A 19,620-nucleotide genomic window follows, 5' to 3' on the forward strand; every position below is an offset into this window, starting at 1 on the left:
TTTTTTTCTCAAGCATCTCGTCCACCCCTGTTTAGATGATAGAACGCTCAGAAGCAGACACCCGATAAGGTTGCCTGTGAACTGGAGATGAATGACTGGCGTCAACATGGTGATACGCAACGTGTGTATGACCCAATGGGTTATTGTCACAGTCAAATATGTCGTTGTATGCAACTACTCCACGATGAAGAGTGTAGGTGCGATGTAGGTCCACGGTACGAGTGTAGGTCGACGATGAAGAGGAAGGTAGAAGAGCAGGAGCGAGGCGGTACGCAGGTGGCCACGATGATGATGTGTACCCGGCAGCCTCAAAAGGATACTCAGTCGTCAGTACACACACGGCGCAGTCGTCCAAGTGAGCCAAATGTGCCAGCGACGTGCCTTGCGGGCACTACACAAAGCAAGAACGGATAAATAGGTCTGATTGTTGGCGACGTGGATGACTGCGTTCCGCAAACCAACGGTAAGCATGATAAGAATATCAATAATCGTTGGTGCGATGCAATTACTGTCACGTAGTGATGAAGGACACGACACAGAAACACACGTGGCAGCTGCACGCACACAATGGTGGCTAAAGAGATGCCTGTTCAGGGTTCTGCGGCGGTGAGAGAAGCTAAACTCTGGCTGAGAAGTTGATTACGGTAAATTTGGCAGTGGGGATGTAAGTGCCAAGAATAGGATCGTGAGGATAGCGCAAGAGCACTGTAAACAGGACGGATGCCTGTTGGGCAGCAATGGTGACGGGAGCGGAACACATAGCATGGACGGTCGTAGTACGACCATCCGCACGACCGTCCGTCCCAATAGCTTGCAGACATCTCGTCTATTGGCTAGAGCATCGTGTGGCGGGTTCAATTACACCAACCGTCGGGCAATCTTTTGTCACTGGGTAGAGGTGACAATCGGTATGTGCCGGTCTCCAAAGAACCTCCTTGATGCCCACTTGGGTAACTGCTTGTTGTGTCCGCAATTAGCAGTACGAGCTCGATGAGAAAGATGACTGTCGACGGTAATGAGATTAGCATTTCATCACACTTCTTTGTTGTGCCTTAGAAGTAATCCACGAGTTTCCAGTAAGGTTTGCTATGTGTACACTGGCCACAAAGGCAGAGTGCGCCGAAGGACGCCTCGTAGCACAGGTTGCGGACTATCATGGAGTTGACCAGGGAGCTTGTGCACAAGCACAACTTGAGACGCACGTGACCTTCGCGGCCGCAAAGGTACATTAGCGTGGTGGCCACTTGGGGCACCCCTACGGTGGCTTGATCCTTTCCCAAGTGGCCATCCTAGCGCTCTCACAGGATTTTCCATCTCACACAATATGCCACACAGTCATGCCTTTATCTCGTTAGTTCGCCCACTCTAAGAATCTTAATTACGCATGATAACTAATTACGCACCTATAGTAGCACAGTAGGCTAATTGCCTTCACGTCGCCAATCATCTACATAGGATGGGTGCGCTGCTCACTTTTCTTTTTAGCGGGCGCATCAGACTATAAATAATGGCGCCATACCTGTCCAGAAAGCGGTTCAGGTCTAGGTCACGCTGTACTAATTGCGTTGATGAAATGAACGTAGGTTTTACGGATCTTACATGACATTTCATTAGACACTCAGAACGACTATGCTTTGAAACGCCACAACACTAGTATTTTCGTGAAATTGCAAATTTGCAGTTTAGCCAACCGCCTGCGTTCCACTATTGCGGTTGATGGAAGCGTTCCAACGTCACTGTCGAAGCCCATTAAATATTTGTACTTTGAAAACAGCAACGCAACTTCCATACATATGTGTATATATATATATATATATATATATATATATATATATATATATATATATATATATATATATATATATATATATATATACATATACGTAAAGCTTTCGTTTCAATAGCTTCGTGTTGTAACTATCCTAACTCATCCATTACCTTCCATTTACTGACACGAATTGAAGCAGAACATCGTCTCCAGTGATCCGAGTGTCACGGCGTTTTTGAAGCTCAGTCCGTCAACCATTCATCAAAGTGATACACGTAGACTCCTAGTTCTACTCATGGTATTCTCAGTGCTTGAGTGCACCATATTTTGCATAAATTTGTGGACAGACAGTGGGACGTTCAGCACCCTGATTTGATTACTCCTTCCAGCAGCGTAGTTTTCTTGGAGGAATATTCATGAAAGAAATGTTTCTCATCCATCCGATAGCAAGAAGCTACAAGTGAACCCACGCGGAGTTCCCAGAAAGAAGCTGTGTCATTGTAGTCGCAGAAAAATTTGAGCTATACTTTGAGGATCCAATCTGGGACCAATGTCTTTCTAGTGCGGGTGACGAATTCTTCTTTCGGGATGTTATGTATGTTGATGGAGAAGAGTAGCACAGAACCGATATTGTTCAACAGAACAGAACAGAACAGAACTGCCAACGGTCAAGGAAAATTGAGGATGCAAAAATGTGCGCTCTGCAGCGAGTTCATGCAGCGACTAAGTGTGTGTAATATCCCGCAGTCTTGTAGCCGCTTAGCAAGAACGCTTGCGCTTGCGCCTGTGCAAACGTGCGTGCAAGCTAGACTGCTATATCTGTTCATACAAGAAAGAAAAACATTCTATGCCTCTGTAGTGTTTTTACTATTTCGACGGGCATCTCGAATGCAGGTATGTCCCACCGTTTGTGAAGGTTTTCTTCTTTGTTATCTTTCTTCAATATTTTTACCCACTTGACCGCAGGAAGAAGCACCGGTATTGCATACTAAATACCGTGGAGCTGGCCGAAGCGAAGCTGAGCGTGAATTGCTGCCGCTTTCTATGGTAAGCTTCGTTTTCTTATTTTTTTTTGCCTTCTTTGAAGATGGCATTCTTGCTCAGTTTCCCTCACGATAGCAGGTGGCCTAATAAAATGGTGCGCATGGTATGGCCGGAGATCAGTTTGTCCTGTATAGGGCGCCAGAACGAGCTGAAATCATGCGGTGGGAACAAGGTGTGGTTACGGCTGTGCTGCTCGTAGAGTTGCTGATGGGTAAGCCTTCGTTTCATGTTAGCTTCCTTCTTGTTGCAATGTTTTGCATTGTCTACTGTGAAGCTTCAGAAAGCATCCAATGTCGTGGTTAGCCGCAGTGAAATGTGCTACTGCAATCGCCAATGTGAAGGAACCGAAACACGACACTGGTGCAGCACTTGCTCCTTCACTTGAGCGGTAAATTCACGCACGCTGCACGCACAAGGCCTGATTGGATTATCGCAAACTTCCTGGAGCCTACTTAACCTGGAAGCTAAGCTGTGCTGGAGCGACCCATCTTGTAAGCCTAGGTGACGCTCGGGGTACTCGAAATTAGGAAGTGGAAATGTTGACATGAATAGAGGAATCGATTAAATCGATCAAGGGCGGTATGAAGTCAGAGAATTCCTCGCTGTTTTCATTCCAAATCGGCCATTAGCCCTCCCTGATAGGTCCAAATGGCTCGTGCCCCTCCCATTTGGGCGTGGCGCGCGCCCATATATCATGGGCTGGAATCGGACCATTCTGAGCTAGCGGTCGATTTTTAATAAAAAGAGATTGCCATACTTTCACGTTATACCGGCCGAAGTGTTAATAAGAGCAAAGAAATAGCTGGCGCGATGAAAAAAAAAAACAAGTGCTGTGACCAAGGGCGGATGGCAGCGGCGCTCGTATCCTTGCTGGTATAAACGACAGCGTAAGACGAGCTGCTCTCCCTTGTTCGAGCGTACTGTCGTTCACCGTACTTGAGGCCAGGTCTCCGGACAACGAGGTCCTCAGACATTACATCGAATTCGTTAAATGTTTTCCTAATATATTTAATGAAAAACAAGGTACGAATAAACAAGCTACAACTGAGCGCTCACTTACTACGGAATCTGTAATGCGCACACGTGGAGGAAAACATACAATGCAGAATTCGCGAACACTTTCCCTAATTAAGGACAGCCGCTAGTAAGTGAATAACACTCAGGCCTGTTTGAATTTATATGCGCCCGTCTGTTTTGCTTGATCTTTTGTTTGTTTATACATGTTCCGGGTTCTATATACTTGTTGACCTTTGTCTTTTAGACATTCACTTGAAATATTCTCGTCCTGTAAGTTAGGTAACACGAAGTTATTGGCCACTTTCATTCTCCTAAACTCACTTACTACATGGCGCGCGTGGTTATAGAGGATACTGCTCATCCACCGCCTTGTCCACGAATGGCGCCAGCTAATACTCTCAGAGATTTTCCCATACACATAAATAAATATCCAATAACATAGACATGAAAGCAGAGATCTCCGTAGTTCAATTCGTAAGGAGATTTGACAAGTTATACCAAAGATGTGGGTTTGGCTCCCACTGGCGAGAGGCTGCATTTTCACCCGCTTTCATTCCCCTTTCTTGCGTTCACACACACACACACACACACACACACACACACACACACACACACACACACACACACACACACACACACACACATATATATATATATATATATATATATATATATATATATATATATATATATATATATATATATATAAATGAACAAGAACAAAGGAAACTGAGGGCAATTCGCCAGCCGCAATTCGCCAGCCGCATTTCGCGGTAAACGTTACGATTACATAAACTTCAGTTGCCGGGAAACTTGAAAAGCGTCAGGGATTTTTGGAATTGCTGTCTCATTCTACCCTTAAAAGAGAAGCTTAAGCGTCCTGCAAATTTCTGTTGGTTATATTATAAGTAGCCAGCAATTTGTGTTGGCGCCTTATAATAGGCATAAAAATCGTGTGCCTGGGTTTTCTTCTGTCGCGTTATATATCGACGCATACTCGTCGATCTCACGTCGTTAGTATATATATATATATATATATATATAGTACCATAATAGGTGCACAAGCGTGACGACATTTAGTATAGTGACGCGAGTCCTAGTCCTACTTCAGCTCGGTTAACTTGTCTTTGTCATAGTGATACTTTCTTTTTGTCAAACAAGTAGTCTTTTCTTCAAAGTATTTAAAGAAGTTGAGCGCAAGAAAATAGCCTGCATCAGGTTTGATAATTCAGAGGCCATCAATGGTCATAAAGCTGAACCTCAGCCAATATCCTGTGTTATGCATCATTCGCATACGTGTTGAAGTAAATTTTCGGTCGCATGCGCAGAAACAGGTGCCAGATGTTCTGCGATGATAAGCAGTATGATGTCCTAAGGAAGGATGTCCTAGGAATAATGGATTGAATGAATAGAGCATTTATTTTCCCAAAACTGCTTTTTGCTAGAAATGACTTCTCTACGGCTGTTTTGCCATGTGCATTTTGGGGCGGACAGTTTTGCTGTCTAATAAATCGCCTTCAGAAAACCTTACAAAACAACAACCTAAAAAAAAAAAGAAATAGAAAAGTTAATGTTGTTTATGCGTTTTTCGATGTGGCTTGAAGGTACGGTGTACATGCGGTTACATGTCAATAAGCCTAAACCTACAACTAGTCAATAAACCTACACATGCTACCTAAAAGCATCAATGTTGCCGGATTCGGGACCCTCGTAATGTAATGAACCTCAAGAAGGGGAACCGAACGGGCCGATTCATATTGATCTTGTGATAAGAAGCCAACAAACAAAGACACCAAGCACCGCACCGGGGAAATTACTTGTACTTACTAATTGAATTAAAGAAACTATATATTGATGTATATGAAAATGGAGGAAAAAGAAAAAAACGCCGGTCAGCGCTTCCCGTCTGGTGAAGATGGAAGACCAGCGGAGCTGTGTGTTGTGGGGGTCTGATTGCGCAATTGGTTATTGGAATATTAAAGACTCAAACATATATACACGTGGCGTCGAGCGGGTTCTCCACGAACTCTCCACGAACTGTTCCAACGGCGTGGCCGCTTGCTGTTGACGGGCCCCGCGCTGGCGCTCGGCTTCGGTGGCGCGTTCGTCCTCCGTGGTGTTGGCTCGCCGCCGCCGTTCCCATTGCCGCCGCTGCTCACGCGCCCGCTGTATTTGGTCAACGGCCTCGTCGTCGCCTACGGCTTCCGAACCTCTGGACGTAACGCTGCTGGCTGTACGTTCGGCGGCGTAAGCTCTTTCCGCCCGGCGTCGACGGCGAACTGCGGCTACGTTGATGATGATGATGATTTATTGGCATCCCCTTCGACATGTGGTCGTTAGAAATATTCACCTAGCCAGCTTTAAATAACAAGGTCAAGCTTCCTGCAGCATGCCACTGCTATATGTAACTGGTACATTTAGTGGTGGAATATAACGGTGGAATATAACGGGACTGCTACGCAAAATGTGTACGTATCGACGCTACGCGGCGCGCTCGTCTTATCGCGTGTCAAGTGGCCCGATGAGACGACGACTACGATAATGATGATGATGATGATGATGATGATGATGATGATGATGAACCGTCCATACTACACTGATGATGGTGATGAACCCCCATACTCAAGTGACCCAATATACTATATGTTTAGCAGAAAGTATTGTTTGCTTTCATTGAAGATTGTTATCTGGTCATAACCAGGGTAAATATTCCAAAATTGTTTTCTTCTTTATATGGAGACATCATGAGTGAAATGGGTCAGCGCGGACGCCTGAAGGATGTGACGACCGGTGGCTCCAGTGCCACTCGATAGGCTAGTCGGACGAAACGCAGCTTCCCATCCTTGTGAATGTTCCACTGCCGCAGGCACATGTCGAGCCCAGCTCAAGGCCGGCTGCAAGATGGAGACCCTGAGGGCATGCGGCGATGACTTCTTGCCTTACGCGCAGAAAACGCAATTGGAGACTTCTGGGGCGCTGTATGAGAAGACATGTCCGTACGTATACACATGTCTCTGTACAAATTTTATCTTGGAAAGTTATTTTGGCGTCCACCCGACTATTAGCACCACGGTAAAGAGGAAAGACAGTACGGGTTTCGGAGAAGGCAAGTATCACGGTTAAAGAAATATTTTTCCGTGTCCGAAATGTAGCTTGTAACTCTGTGCTACAAGTCGGAATGGCGACAAGCTTTCCTACGACAACCTTTCCGTCACGTTCGCGGGCTTCCGCAGAACGGACTTGCGAAATTTTAACGTTCACCTATGTGTTCCATGGGGCGCATAGGGCTGGAATTATTAAGACAGTCAGCTTTCCGCTGTCCTTGAAAAGTGTAGGATCATTGCCTTCTACCGGATTTAACATACTGAGCAGGAACTTGAAGGTTAAAAAAAAGTCGCAGTTTCACCTGAAAAGCGAATCATCGTTTGTGACAGCAAAATAGTAGAAAGCCATACGAACTAAGGATAGTAGATTTATCGATCGTATGAACTTGTAGACACTCGCCTGTTAACTAAATTAACGAGCATGATGTCAGCGCGCGCAGGCGAACATACACATGTCACACTCGATGACTGCGGACACTCGATCAAACCGCTGGCCGGAGGAAGCGCGGCAGCTACAGCGAGTGAAGTGACCTTCGTGCTGTCTATCACATCAACGCTAGCTGAGTGGCGAGAGCGCCAGACGCCGTAGGCGATCCTCCGTCCCACCTGGACTCTGCCCCAGAAGCAGATCGATTTCAAGATAAAGTCCGAGAGTTGCTGCCGATGTACCAACGCGCCCTCCCCCTACCTCTCCTTCCGCCCGTTCCACGCGCGCGACGGAAGACGGCGCGCTTTCCCCCCGCTTTCCTTCCTTGAGAACGCTAGATTGAGCCGCGATCGTCCGCTCACCCTTGCACGCTTTCAGTCGCGCATACTGTACAGCATACGGCGCACAGCGACGGGGTTATCGTATAGGAACATCACGGCGACGGCGACGGCGACAGCAAGAATGCGCCAGGAGTGTCCATATAATTGCTATCACAATGAAAGAAGTTAAAGACCGCGTAGAGAGAGAGAGAGAGAGACAATAGGAAAAACGATACGCGTAACGTTAAGACACTCGAATATAGCGGTGTGGGCTATATCTAGAGAACGTGGCGGGTCGGCCATGTAATGCGTAAGGTAGATATCCGGTCGTCCACTGCAGACACAAAAGGAGTGCCAAAAAATGGCAGCACTGTCGAGGATGGCAGAGAAGTATGTATTGTGAGAAAAGTTACAAATTTTCATGCATAGAATGGTAGCCCATAGCGCAAGAAAACAGTGATTGAAGATATCTGAGGAAGTACATAACCCTGAACTGAAGAAAAATGGTTTGATTCGAATCCTAATGCAAAATACATAACATTGGGGGACGCAACTTGTCACGTTGAAGCAAGCTTTTCAGCCTTTTCTTTTGTAGTTGAGAATATAGTGTGGTATATTTGGCACAAAACCGCATGTTTATAAGGTTAATTAACAAAAAAGGGTGAACGTATAGAAGGGAAATAAGTCGGCCCGTACACACAAGCTAGCTTTAAATGCTTGTTCCATTACAATGAGCACGATCAAGAGGATTGATACGACAGGGATACTTTAGCATTAGACTTCTCCCGTGGAAGGCGTGGCGTGCATCGTTACTTTTGAGTATACAGCACACATAAGGCAAGCGCAGCTACTAATGCGGCTATCGGAACGCGCGGCACGTGTTCGTACTTGCCTGCGAGCGCAGCGCACCTGCTCACGGCCGTGCGCCAACCGTGCGTCGCGGAATTCAAGAGCGACGCGTGCGCTGCGTACCTAAATGCGTACCTAGTGCATCGTCCCCCTTCCACGTACGTCGGCCTCCTCACCACACGTCTCGCCTCTTTTGCCTCGAACGAGCCGACAGACGGGTTTCCGTTGGCACAACCGTTGTGGCGCTGACGCATCAACATATGAAGCGACACAACTCTACTATTTGAAGGCGAGGGCTCTAATAACTCAGTTGTGCAGGCAAGTAATCTTCTAAAAAATGTTGAAGCATGGTGCGACACGAATCTGTTGAGCATTAACGTTAAGAAATCTAAGGCAGGGTGGTGCCGCCCCAATAATAGAAAAGTGCGACCTTACGGTACGGTTAAGGTACAACGGAAAAATTATAGACATATTAGTTTTCTTTTTTCTAAATCATTGGGAGTGATTTTTAAAAGGACATGTTGTGGGACAGGTATATAAATAAAGTCGCCATGGAACCCTCCCAAAATATAGGCTTTGAAAAACGGCACAGCTATTCCCGATATCATAAAGATAAGTTGCTGCTATGTTATCCTCTCTTCTATTCTTACGTAAGTTACAAACCATTAGTGTTGGTGATCCCCACAATTATAAAATAAAAATAAACATCTGTCCTAAAGAAAACATTTTTCTTCTTTACATTATACGTCAGGGACATGCAACGATACACTTTTCTTAACGACCTCGAAATCACAGATGTATCGATTTGCTTGGTTGAAATTTATTATGAAAATCTAGAAAATAACCGAAAGAATCTCCATACACTATATGAAAGTTGGCGTCGTTACGCTTTTTCAAGTTTTCGTACCCACTCTGTGAGAACACAACCTGTGTGTTGTCTTCTGTGCGGGAAAATTACGGTTACCAGATGATTAGTTACCAATTACCATGCTTTTATATGCACTTATTAACTCGAACATTTCACTTGCCAACATTTCAAGTAGACGTCTGAGCAGTTATATTATTGGTTGCCTTGTGAAGGGAACAGCTGCATAATATCAGCCTTTGCCCATAGGCTATGCATTAAAAACCGGCATACCACAATTCTGAGTTTACTTATTGAGCTTACGTTGCATCTTTAGGCGTTGTCCCTTTCTACTTTTAGATTACTTGCTGCTGATGTCTTGCGAGCATTGGATGTTATCTTTATGTACGTATGGCATGTACGAGACCGCAAGCAGTGCGTCTTTATGTTTTCCGATGATTATTTGTAATTAGAAAAAATATGTATGTTCTTATGAGTTTGAAATGCGCCATGCTCCCGCCGGTTGCCTGCGGTAAAAGTTGTGAAAGACACGTCCAGTGTTTCGCACTTGTTAGTCTCACGCCTTCGGTCCACCCTTCTATTGATTGTAAATAAACAACAACAATAATATTGTTAATATTAATGTTTTTAATGAACCGAACTAATGGGTGGCTGAAAGAATGAGCGGGCACAGGCGAAACATTAAATCACGTGTGACTTCGTGGATCGCGATGCCGGCTTCCAGGAAATTTAACAAGTACGTTCCTACGTTCGCTTGGTGGTGGCATAAATACATTGAAAGCAATCGTGACCTTACTGAATCGCATACTCACTGCAAAGAACCAAGACCGTCGCCATGGCTGCCCTTATCTTCTTTTTAATGGAGCCCTAGTCTTAATCATGAGTATGCGGGTGCCCAGCGCTGCCGGCGTCCCCTTCGATGTTCAATGCTCAACCCTCGATTTGGACACCAGCGTATGTAGGAAATAAATTAAAATTACTATCCTTCATCATCTACATTGCTGTCAACAAAACGATAACACTTGGCATACGATAGCTTCTTTGAGTAGATGTTTCTGATCTATTTCAATGCTATTTCGAACCTCTTTCAAAACAGCTACCCTTTGCCAAAGCGCGTTGCATTATGATAAAATGAAGTTTGGGGCCCCATCTGACACCGAATCTTCATCCCTACCGGCACCTATGCCAGAATACGGTTACATTAGTGGAATAGAAAAAAAAACCTATCTAAAGTAAGGTACGGTATGTGCAAAGCAGCAAATTAGACCTCCACCGCGCTAAGTACACTTCTTATTATCATTTCAGGAACTTGAAGCAGCAGATAGCGTGCTGTATGAAGTTCGTCAACGACTGCATAGAAAATGTGCCGAAAGTCGCTTCGACTTTGTTTCTTAATGCTTTTAAGCAAACCTTGGATGGCATATGCACAGCTGCTTCGAAGGAACATGAAGGTACGTTGTGGAACCTTTTCCGTTCATATATCAGTAAACGAAACAATGTCCTGGTAAAGGCTGGCTTTGTCTTGGTCTAACATCCTGCGACACTGATTATTGTCATGCGTATGGTTGGCTTTAATTATTAATAATTTCAGAAACTTGGCGTTGTATAAGGTGGCCCAGAATTGAGACAGAGGTTGCTATGTGATTGCTTGCATGTTTGGCGCGTCTCTCATCAGGCGGAGACGGCTACAGCCAGGTGTGGCGTCCTGAGTAGCGAGCCAATGTCCAAATGACCATTCACTCGAAACGCATATTGCAACTTTGTACCATAATGCGCAGTACGGCGTATTGCGTTACACAAAAAATAGCGTTACCTGGTTTCTAAATGAAAATACATACCTTAGTTAGTCAGGAGAAACAAGGCGAAGGCGGAAGATGAAACTTCAAGACGATGAGCAACACGAGAACAAGGCAAAAGGTAAGGTTACAACGTAAAATTACCACTGCATGTCGTTGTATGCAACAGTAATTCGAGATCTCCGGGAGAGCCCTTGACCCTGCAGTGGACCTAAATATTGACTGCTGCGTGCTGCTGATGATTGCGAAAATGGCGAATCTTGTCAACCTGTTTAAGGATCCGACGAATGAATAGAAACGCATGGCAGGCATGATTTCAACAAGTTAACTTAGATTATTCACAGTACAAACAAGAGAACCACAAATCATTAGTTGGGAAACAAACGCTTGTCAGTGCTTGCCTTTGCCTAATATGTTCTACTCCTGCGCTCATATAATGCTGCCGAGTAACATTTATTTGAAATGCAGGGCATGCACTTTTCCGACAATAGCTCCTATAAGTTACACCGGGGCTTGTGAGTTCAAGTAACCACTGAAGCTCGGTCACGCTCGGTACGGCCACCACAGCTCTTGCGGGCGCATGCCGGATCAGCTACAATTTTTATTTGACAGCGCTTTACAGGCCTCGGGCAATATAATCGTGACGCTGGCAGTTCAGAGTTTAGACTGGAACTACATCCTATGGGACTACGCTTCTTACGGCGGATTTTTGTTTCACTCGCACTCACGCATATAATGAGAATGAAAGAATGAATCGGTTAGCCTTTTCGACTATCGTGATCCAATGCGTAACTTCTCTTGTCGCACAGTGTACGACAAAGCCATCGGCTGCATGAACTCCGTCGGTGCAAAGCTCAACTCATGCTGGAGGACATACCGAGGAACATTACAGAAGGCTGTAGTCAAGGCGCCCACCACTGAAGTTCTGCACCACACCTGCTGGTTAGTACCCCATATATTGCACGTTTTGGTAAAGTGTTATAATTGCTACCATTGTGGACCATCAGTGGGGGTCACTGCACGGTCAATAAAAAAAAATGCAGTTCTTAGGAATGGAGAGGCACATGGGGGTGCACCGCTTTGATAGCGCAAACAAGAGCCACCCTCATGCTGCGCTACTAATTCGAATATTGAGCATGTTCCGTTCTTGCTGCAGTTGTACTTTTCGAAACCTAAAGTACGCGGACGCATCTACATCGTCGTAACGATAATAAACTAGTACGCCGTCTTATTCCTACAAATGGGCGACCCCTACATCGAATAGGCCCCATCTACGCTGTTCATTATATTAACTAGTGCTTATGATCATTGCCTTTAGACGTCAGAATACAAGACTAGAACAGACCACACCTCGGACAACGTCACTAGTAGTGGGAACTTCGAACTATGCAAACATTGAGACTTCCATTTCAGTCCCATGTGAATCTTAGAACTTGAATCTGCGGATCTTATCAACCAGCAAAAAAAAAAAAACATTTGTGTCAATGGGATCCTAAGTAACACCTGCTAAGGTGTACTGGAAATGGCAAACGGAGAAATGTAAAAAGTTGTGGTTTTGTCCGAAAGGCGAAGCATCGATTACGATAGCAAATTGTTAGACAGTTACACAAAGTAAAGATGGTAGTTTTACCGGTCGTATAAACTTGGAATCATTCGCTTACGAACTGAGTGAACAAGCATGGCGTCAGCACGCAGAAGCGAACATGAACGCATCACTCTCGACGAGCAAGAAGGACACTCGCTGTCATAACGCTGATGTGAGCAAGCGCGGCAGCAGCGGCGAGCGAAGTAACCTTTGTGCGGCGTATCGCTTCAACGCATGAGCGGCGAGGAGACAGCGCGCATAAAGTATGAGCCGCCTACAGAAACCTTTGACGATACGGCGCGCGCGACCGTACGCGGCCGTGCAAGGTACGCACTCGTTGGCTTGGTAGAAGAAGCCCCCCCCCCCCGCCCCCTCCTTCTCGCGTTGCCTCCCCGCTTTCCTCCATATAAGGTGCGCGAGATTGAGCTGCGATCGTGATTTCCCCTAGCGTCAGGTGGCAAAATGCGCTGTTGTTGCCGGAGCGCAATGCCTACCCCCCCTTCGTCCCTCCAATCCGAGCACGGCCTTTCGCGCGACGGAACACGGAGCGTCTGCTCTCCGCTTGCTTCCTTCGCGCGCGCCTGATTAAGCCGCGATGGTCGGCTTCCCTCGCATACTTTCACTCGCACATAAAGCATACGACGCGAGGCGACGAGCCAAAATTTACTTTATTCATTGCAAAAAAAAAAGAACAGACAAGTGGTCATGTGGAATGTTGTTCCTTGTGTATATCTACACAGCGTTTATAGATCAGTTCATATATTTATTGGAGTGTTATCGGGAAACGCGAAAAACAGCAGCTCCCTATATTATACACCTGTTATTCAATCCACCATATAATATTAGAACCCACCATGGTTGCTCAGTGGCTATGGTGTTAGGCTGCTGAGCACGAGGTCGCGGGATCGAATCCCGGCCATGGCGGCCGCATTTCGATGGAGGCGAAAACACCCGTGTGATTAGATTTAGGTGCATGTTAAAGATCCCCAGGTGGTCGACATTTCCGGAGTCCTCCACTACGGCGTGCCTCATAATCAGAAAGTGGTTTTGGCACGTTAAACCCCATAATTTAATTTTTTTCTATTAATTTAGAACCATATGAGTAGATTTCGTTGTGGTGTGGTTCAATATCGTGATACTATTATTATTGGTACACCATAACCGACCATCCTATGACGACTAATTGCCATCAGATTACATTACATCAGGAGCACTATTACACTGCCTTGTTTCCTGCTTTCTAGATATATCAAGAAAAAGTATTGGTACTCTTAAAAACTAGGAAATGTATTTATCTTTCGCCTGCGCACACGTGCACGCGGCTTCAGAAGAATGACATACAAAGCAAAAGATGATATTTTCTGATACTTGCAAGCTCCTCTTCTGAGAAAGGTTCTGGCACGCATCAAATCCTAAAAAAAGCAACGGTGGTAGTTCCTAGCGTCTTCGTTCGTGAAAAAAAATATTATTGACACACATATTTTCGTAATATTTACGCGCGCACGCACACACACAAACACACACACACACACACACACACACGCGCGCGCACGCACGCACGCACGCACGCACGCACGCACGCACACACACGCACGCACGCACGCACGCACGCACACACACACACACACACACACACACACACACACACACGCGCACACGCGCACACACACACACACACACACGCGCGCACACGCGCACACGCACACACGCACACACAGACGTGCGCTGGAGTGGAATGATTTTTGGTGATTTCTCAGGACTTTGCTCCGAGGATTTCTTGGATAACGTATCTGAATTTTTTACGCATCTGCCCACAGCTCGTACCATGATCTGGTAAGGTGCGCGGACCAATGGTTGACACCATGTGAGAGCACCGGCGGAAAAGAACTCGTCCTCGGCGTGCTCCAGCGTGTGTTCGGGGATGCCGTGAACTTGGTGTGCGGGGACTACAAGAAAGCATCCGAGGCATGCAGGGCGCTGCCAAAACTACCTTCACTCGGTACCAATGATCGCAAGATCGAGAACTACATTGAGGTTCTTGCAGAAGCTGCCATCACGTTCGGCCGCAAGAACTAGGCGGTAGTGCGTTGCACATCTAGCTATGGCTTCCGTGTTTACTGTTTACATCGAACGTATTTTTGGCACACACGCAAACTGCACTGAGATAAATGAATGCGTTAGACGAAAGAGAAACATCGGACACCAGAAACAAGATGCGGAACCCTACAGTAAATGCATCAGAACCTCAAACTTTGACGTGTAAATAAAGCTTTATACCCTGTTGCTTTCTTTTTTGTGGCATGTTCCCGCAATTTCTCTTGTTGGTTTGTTAGGCTGGATAATTGCCATTGTTCTTGCTAATGACATAAAGTAGTGTAGAGAGAAGAGGAACAGAAACGCCCACCTCCGTCCAACTATGTCTGTATTTGCCATTGCTGCGCAGTGATTCGTGCAAGAATTACGGATAAATAGCAATCGACTGACTGCATGGCCTCCTTACTACCATTCGTATCGTTGAATGTAAGTACGTACATGTAAGCATAGTGAAGGTACTGCCGACAGCACTGCATAAAGTTGAGTGAGCTTATATTGGATGAACCAAGCAAGCGTAGACGGGGCGCTGTATCATGGCGTGACGGGTTATATATTGTTTCTAGCACAGATCGGCAATCAGAGAGTGCTATTATTGGCCCATGGCTTGCTAGTACAAATACGACGCACACCAAAAACAAAAATATTAGAGTGGCTGCATGCCCCCGTGCGTTACGAATGTATTTAAGCGGTAGCGCTCTGTATTTTACCACAAGCATTCAGTAGGTTTGTGGGGATTGTTATGAAAAAGCTTAAGGCTACATTTGCAGACTCGCCGTCTTACGAAAGTTTGTTCTGTCGTAAATGGGATGGGAAACGTGAAGGAGGAAATACCACGGCCACTGTATTTCTGTCTCTACCAATGGAATAAATAAATAATTGTTTCTGAACAGAAAGGCGATAATAACGATAAAGAGATGTCGTGTGTTCAGAACTCTGCGTTGCCGCACTGTTCATGACGGTACATTGCGCTTGGCGTGCTTTGCGGGTTACGAAGGTGTTGCGGGATATATGCACACAAGTTGGCATACTTATGCCGACTTTTACGAGACATGACTAAAAAAACTACAAACCCTTCCCCTACCGGAAAATGGGGGTAAGGGAAGCTTATCCTGCGTGCACCTGACCTTCGTCATGATTAAGTAACCCATAGGTAACGCTGCCGCATTGCTTCTGGATCCCGCTTCCTCAGCTCGAGATCTCGTTGCTGTCGGATTGCCTGGGCTCGGTCAACTCTAACGGCTGGATCGGCGCGGGCGGCGAGGCCTTTCACGGGTGAGCTGTCGCCGCCCCTCGTCAAACGTTGCTCGTTCCTCGGGGGAACGCGCAACGCGTGGCCGTCCCATCCGTTTTCTGAGAGTGAACTAAACGGAAATGAAGCCGTAGCAGCGCGCGCGAGACCGTTTCTACCCTTTCCCTCCCCGTCTGAAGCGAAATGGCTGAATGGTCGCGTGCGTGACGTGAGCGCGTGCCTATGCAGTTGGAAACCTTGCTAATAACTCAAGTTCCGGTGCCGGCACAGCTGTTAACTCATCAAACTGCCCTTTCCCACAGCTGCTCTGCTCTGGGAGCAACTGTGGCTTGGCGTGATCATATCACCACCGAAACGTGTGAGCATATACAAGCTTCACTTGAAAAAAGAAAACAAGGAGGGGCTCCATTCCACGCTTTGAAGGTGGTTTGCCAGCGAAGCTGTGGTATCAGCTAATTTGGTAGACCAATGGCATGTGGTTTTGAAGTGGCTCTTGTTGAGCCAGAGCACGACGCAGTTGTCCACATTGGCGTTGTGAATATTGACGTGCACCTTTGTTGCTCCGTTCATCACTTATCGAATTCGCTGTGCTCTTCAGCCCTCCCAAGTATGCATGACTTGTTTTGTGTAGGAACCACTACGTCCAACCGGGCGCGAGCGCGACGAGTTGTGCGTACTGACGTTGCTGTTCCCGTCGCCGCTCAACGTGTTGACGCTGCTCTTCGGTAATTCTAATTATGCGTGGCCTTTACACAGCGCTACCAGAACACAAATTAAATCAGTTGCTAGGCGGGTTCTTACTTTGCTTACGAACGTGCAGTTACGTTACTTCTATGTTACAGTTCCCACTTCTCGGCAAGTGGAGCTTATGCAACCGCAATTGCTACCGAGAAATGCTTGTGGTGAACGCTATGCACGAAGAATAACTTTCTGGCTCTTTCTTTTTCATTCCCCCACACGGCCGGTGCCGCTGGTGCGCGAAGGCGAATGCCATCCGGTTTTGTAGCGGCGCGCGCTTCGCATTTACCGCTGTGATTGTAGGACTGTTTGCCCACGGACACAACAAATGCATTGTTGGATAGGGTGATACAGATTCGCTGTGAAAATGTCATTTGAGAGCGTACGCCTGAATGGTCGCAAAGATGGCGTCTTCACCGACAATAGCGAGACCGGGAAAGTTGTTTGATGAAATACTGATAAATAACTGCAACACATACTCTTTTCCTCTCACTGCTACCTCCAGAAGGTTCCCTCAGATTCTCCAAAGGTTCAGCTCGATTCTTCGTCTGCCTCTGTAGCGGCGGTTCAAATTCGGCAACATGCAAGGGTGCGAGACGTTGAAGGTGCGGAGGGAGATTGATTGAAAGCTTTATTATAAAGGATAGTGTGCCGCCTAAGATGAGAGGAAGGATGCCTGCCGCCTTAACGAAGGTAAGCAAAGCGCTAATTTTCCTGGAGGCGGTTCCTTAAGATGCGACCCAGTCGTCGTTTGAAGCCTACTTTAGGGGTCCGGTGTGGTTGTTGGTGAGGCTGGCATTGGCTAGACAGGACCAGATGAGATTCCCGCCTTTTCGTCGAGTGCTCTTTTGTGGCGCTTGCTCATTTGTAGTTTTATTCGCGATTTATTGTTTTGCTGCGCCACGTGCGCACGTGCAGAGATGTTCCGTCCTTGTACACGATGCGGGCGACCCGGTGCACGTGCTTCCATGTTTTCGACGCTACTTCGTCGTCGTCGTCATCCGGGCATCTCTTGGCACTTCCCCACACATGCGATAACGAGAGAGGCGACTGTTATGGTGCTGCTTATTTCGCTCTTTCCACCAGTTCCTGAGTTCTGAGCAAGAGGTAGCTAGAGAAGAGCTGCAAATTTTGCTCCATAGCACATATAAGTAAATAGTCCACTTACCATCACCATATAATGAAACGCCAACAGGAACTAACTGGTCCGTGTAATTACATCAAAGCAGCATCTGTAGATGCTCTGAAACCGTTTTGTGAGCATGAAGCTTCCCCCATCGTACGTTTTGGGACTCTCGATTCGGCCACTGTTGCAAATTCAGCCAAACCTTGAAACGCAACAACGAATTCAATTCGTTATTTTACTTGTTCGCGTTTGAATTTATGCGGATGACGTATCCTATAAACAGAGAAGAAAGGGTCAAAGCACGCCGAGATTGAAGCAGGAAAAATGATTCTGTGCGGGGCAAATCCAACAACTTCCGGTGGCCGCCACTTACTTAACGCCTGCAATAACATAGCACACAAGACAGTATCATCCTGACTCTCTGACACCCTATTACGCTGGAAGTGATGCGTTTAAATGTTCTTTTTTTCCCCGTAATACATTGAACTGGAACGACGGTTTAAAAACGCACTGCGACCAGAAAATATATAAACTTGTACTTGTTCTTTTTTCGTGATTTGTTCGCTATTGTTTGTATGTATTCTATTGCCCCCCCCCCCCTGCTTGGAACGAAGGGTCTGCAGTATGTACTAAATAAAAACAAACACGGTTAGTTCTTTGTATGGACTCTGTGACCAGCACTCGAAACAATGGCAATCCGCCAAGGCAAAGGTGGCCCCGGGCAAGAGAGGTCAGTATTCGCCGCTGCCATAAAATGCAGATAAGCAAAGTGCAGCATGTGTGAGTGCGCGCGACATAGCTGGGAGCTGAGTGCGCAGAACGCGCCATTTTAATAACGCTACCGTGGCTCACTCGGCATCCTTCAACGTGCGTACGAGGACGCAGCATAAATTATTAGGTAGCCAATTCGCAACCATTCCATATAATGCTGAGGAGGAGGAGAAGAAGGAGGAAATAGAAAAGCAGAACTCAGGGAGGTTAAGCAGAATAACGTGCGGTTGGCTACCCTACACCGGGTGAATGGGAAAGAGGAAACAAAGATGAAAGGGAGAGAGAGGAGGAAGGAAAGAAGGAAATTAGTGGTGAGTTCCCTGACACGTGTAGTGTAATAGCAATTGTACTAATAGTCACAGATGCTCACACAAGCCCGTCGTCCTCAGGAAGCACAAAAATGCCTTCACCGCTTTATGGGCCTACGAGTGATGGACCATATAATACTGAAGTTTGTAGGTAGGGCTTGGGAATGTCGGTGGTAGTTCGGTTGCGGTCTGGTAGAAGGCGAATGCCTCAACTATCTGTCCTATTGGGTCGTAGAAAGCAACATCACAGTAAAATAATAGTCCGTTAGAACTTGGTTTAAAAAGGAAAAGAAAGAGAACAGCAAAAACAGAAGTGCCCCCAACGCGGGGCGCTTAATTCCTTCCAACACTTTTTTTATTCTTTTAAGATCAAGGTATTTCATAAAAGCTGCGTACTAGAATCAAGAACAACAAATAAAGAAACTGACAACGATGTGAAGAAATTATGTACGAAAAGCACAATAAAAAAAGCAGCAATACCCGATACTGATATGCTTAAGCCTTATGAAACTTCAGGGTGGTCGCTTCTGAACTTCACATCTTTAAGTACACGTTCCCG

General features: G+C 46.2%; 1 protein-coding gene across 1 annotated transcript; it reads left to right on the plus strand.

Moving 5' to 3' along the window:
• The first annotated feature begins 10,734 nt into the window (after positions 1-10,734).
• On the plus strand, positions 10,735-15,041 carry LOC142586859 (uncharacterized). The gene is made up of 3 exons (XM_075697732.1): positions 10,735-10,845; positions 12,000-12,132; positions 14,593-15,041. The coding sequence occupies exons 2-3, from the start codon at positions 12,023-12,025 to the stop codon at positions 14,849-14,851; spliced, it is 369 nt and encodes a 122-aa protein (XP_075553847.1). The 5' UTR covers positions 10,735-10,845; positions 12,000-12,022; the 3' UTR covers positions 14,852-15,041.
• The last annotated feature ends 4,579 nt before the right edge of the window (positions 15,042-19,620 follow it).

Source organism: Dermacentor variabilis, chromosome 7 (genome assembly GCF_050947875.1).
Source record: "Dermacentor variabilis isolate Ectoservices chromosome 7, ASM5094787v1, whole genome shotgun sequence".
Lineage (NCBI taxonomy): Eukaryota > Metazoa > Arthropoda > Arachnida > Ixodida > Ixodidae > Dermacentor > Dermacentor variabilis.

Excerpts from the sequence above, each read along its gene's own strand:
- LOC142586859 (XM_075697732.1), top strand. The coding sequence starts at position 12,023 with ATGAACTCCGTCGGTGCAAAGCTCAACTCATGCTGGAGGACATACCGA. Across the intron at positions 12,133-14,592 it reads GTTCTGCACCACACCTGCTG|CTCGTACCATGATCTGGTAA; the intron begins GTTAGTACCCCA and ends ATCTGCCCACAG.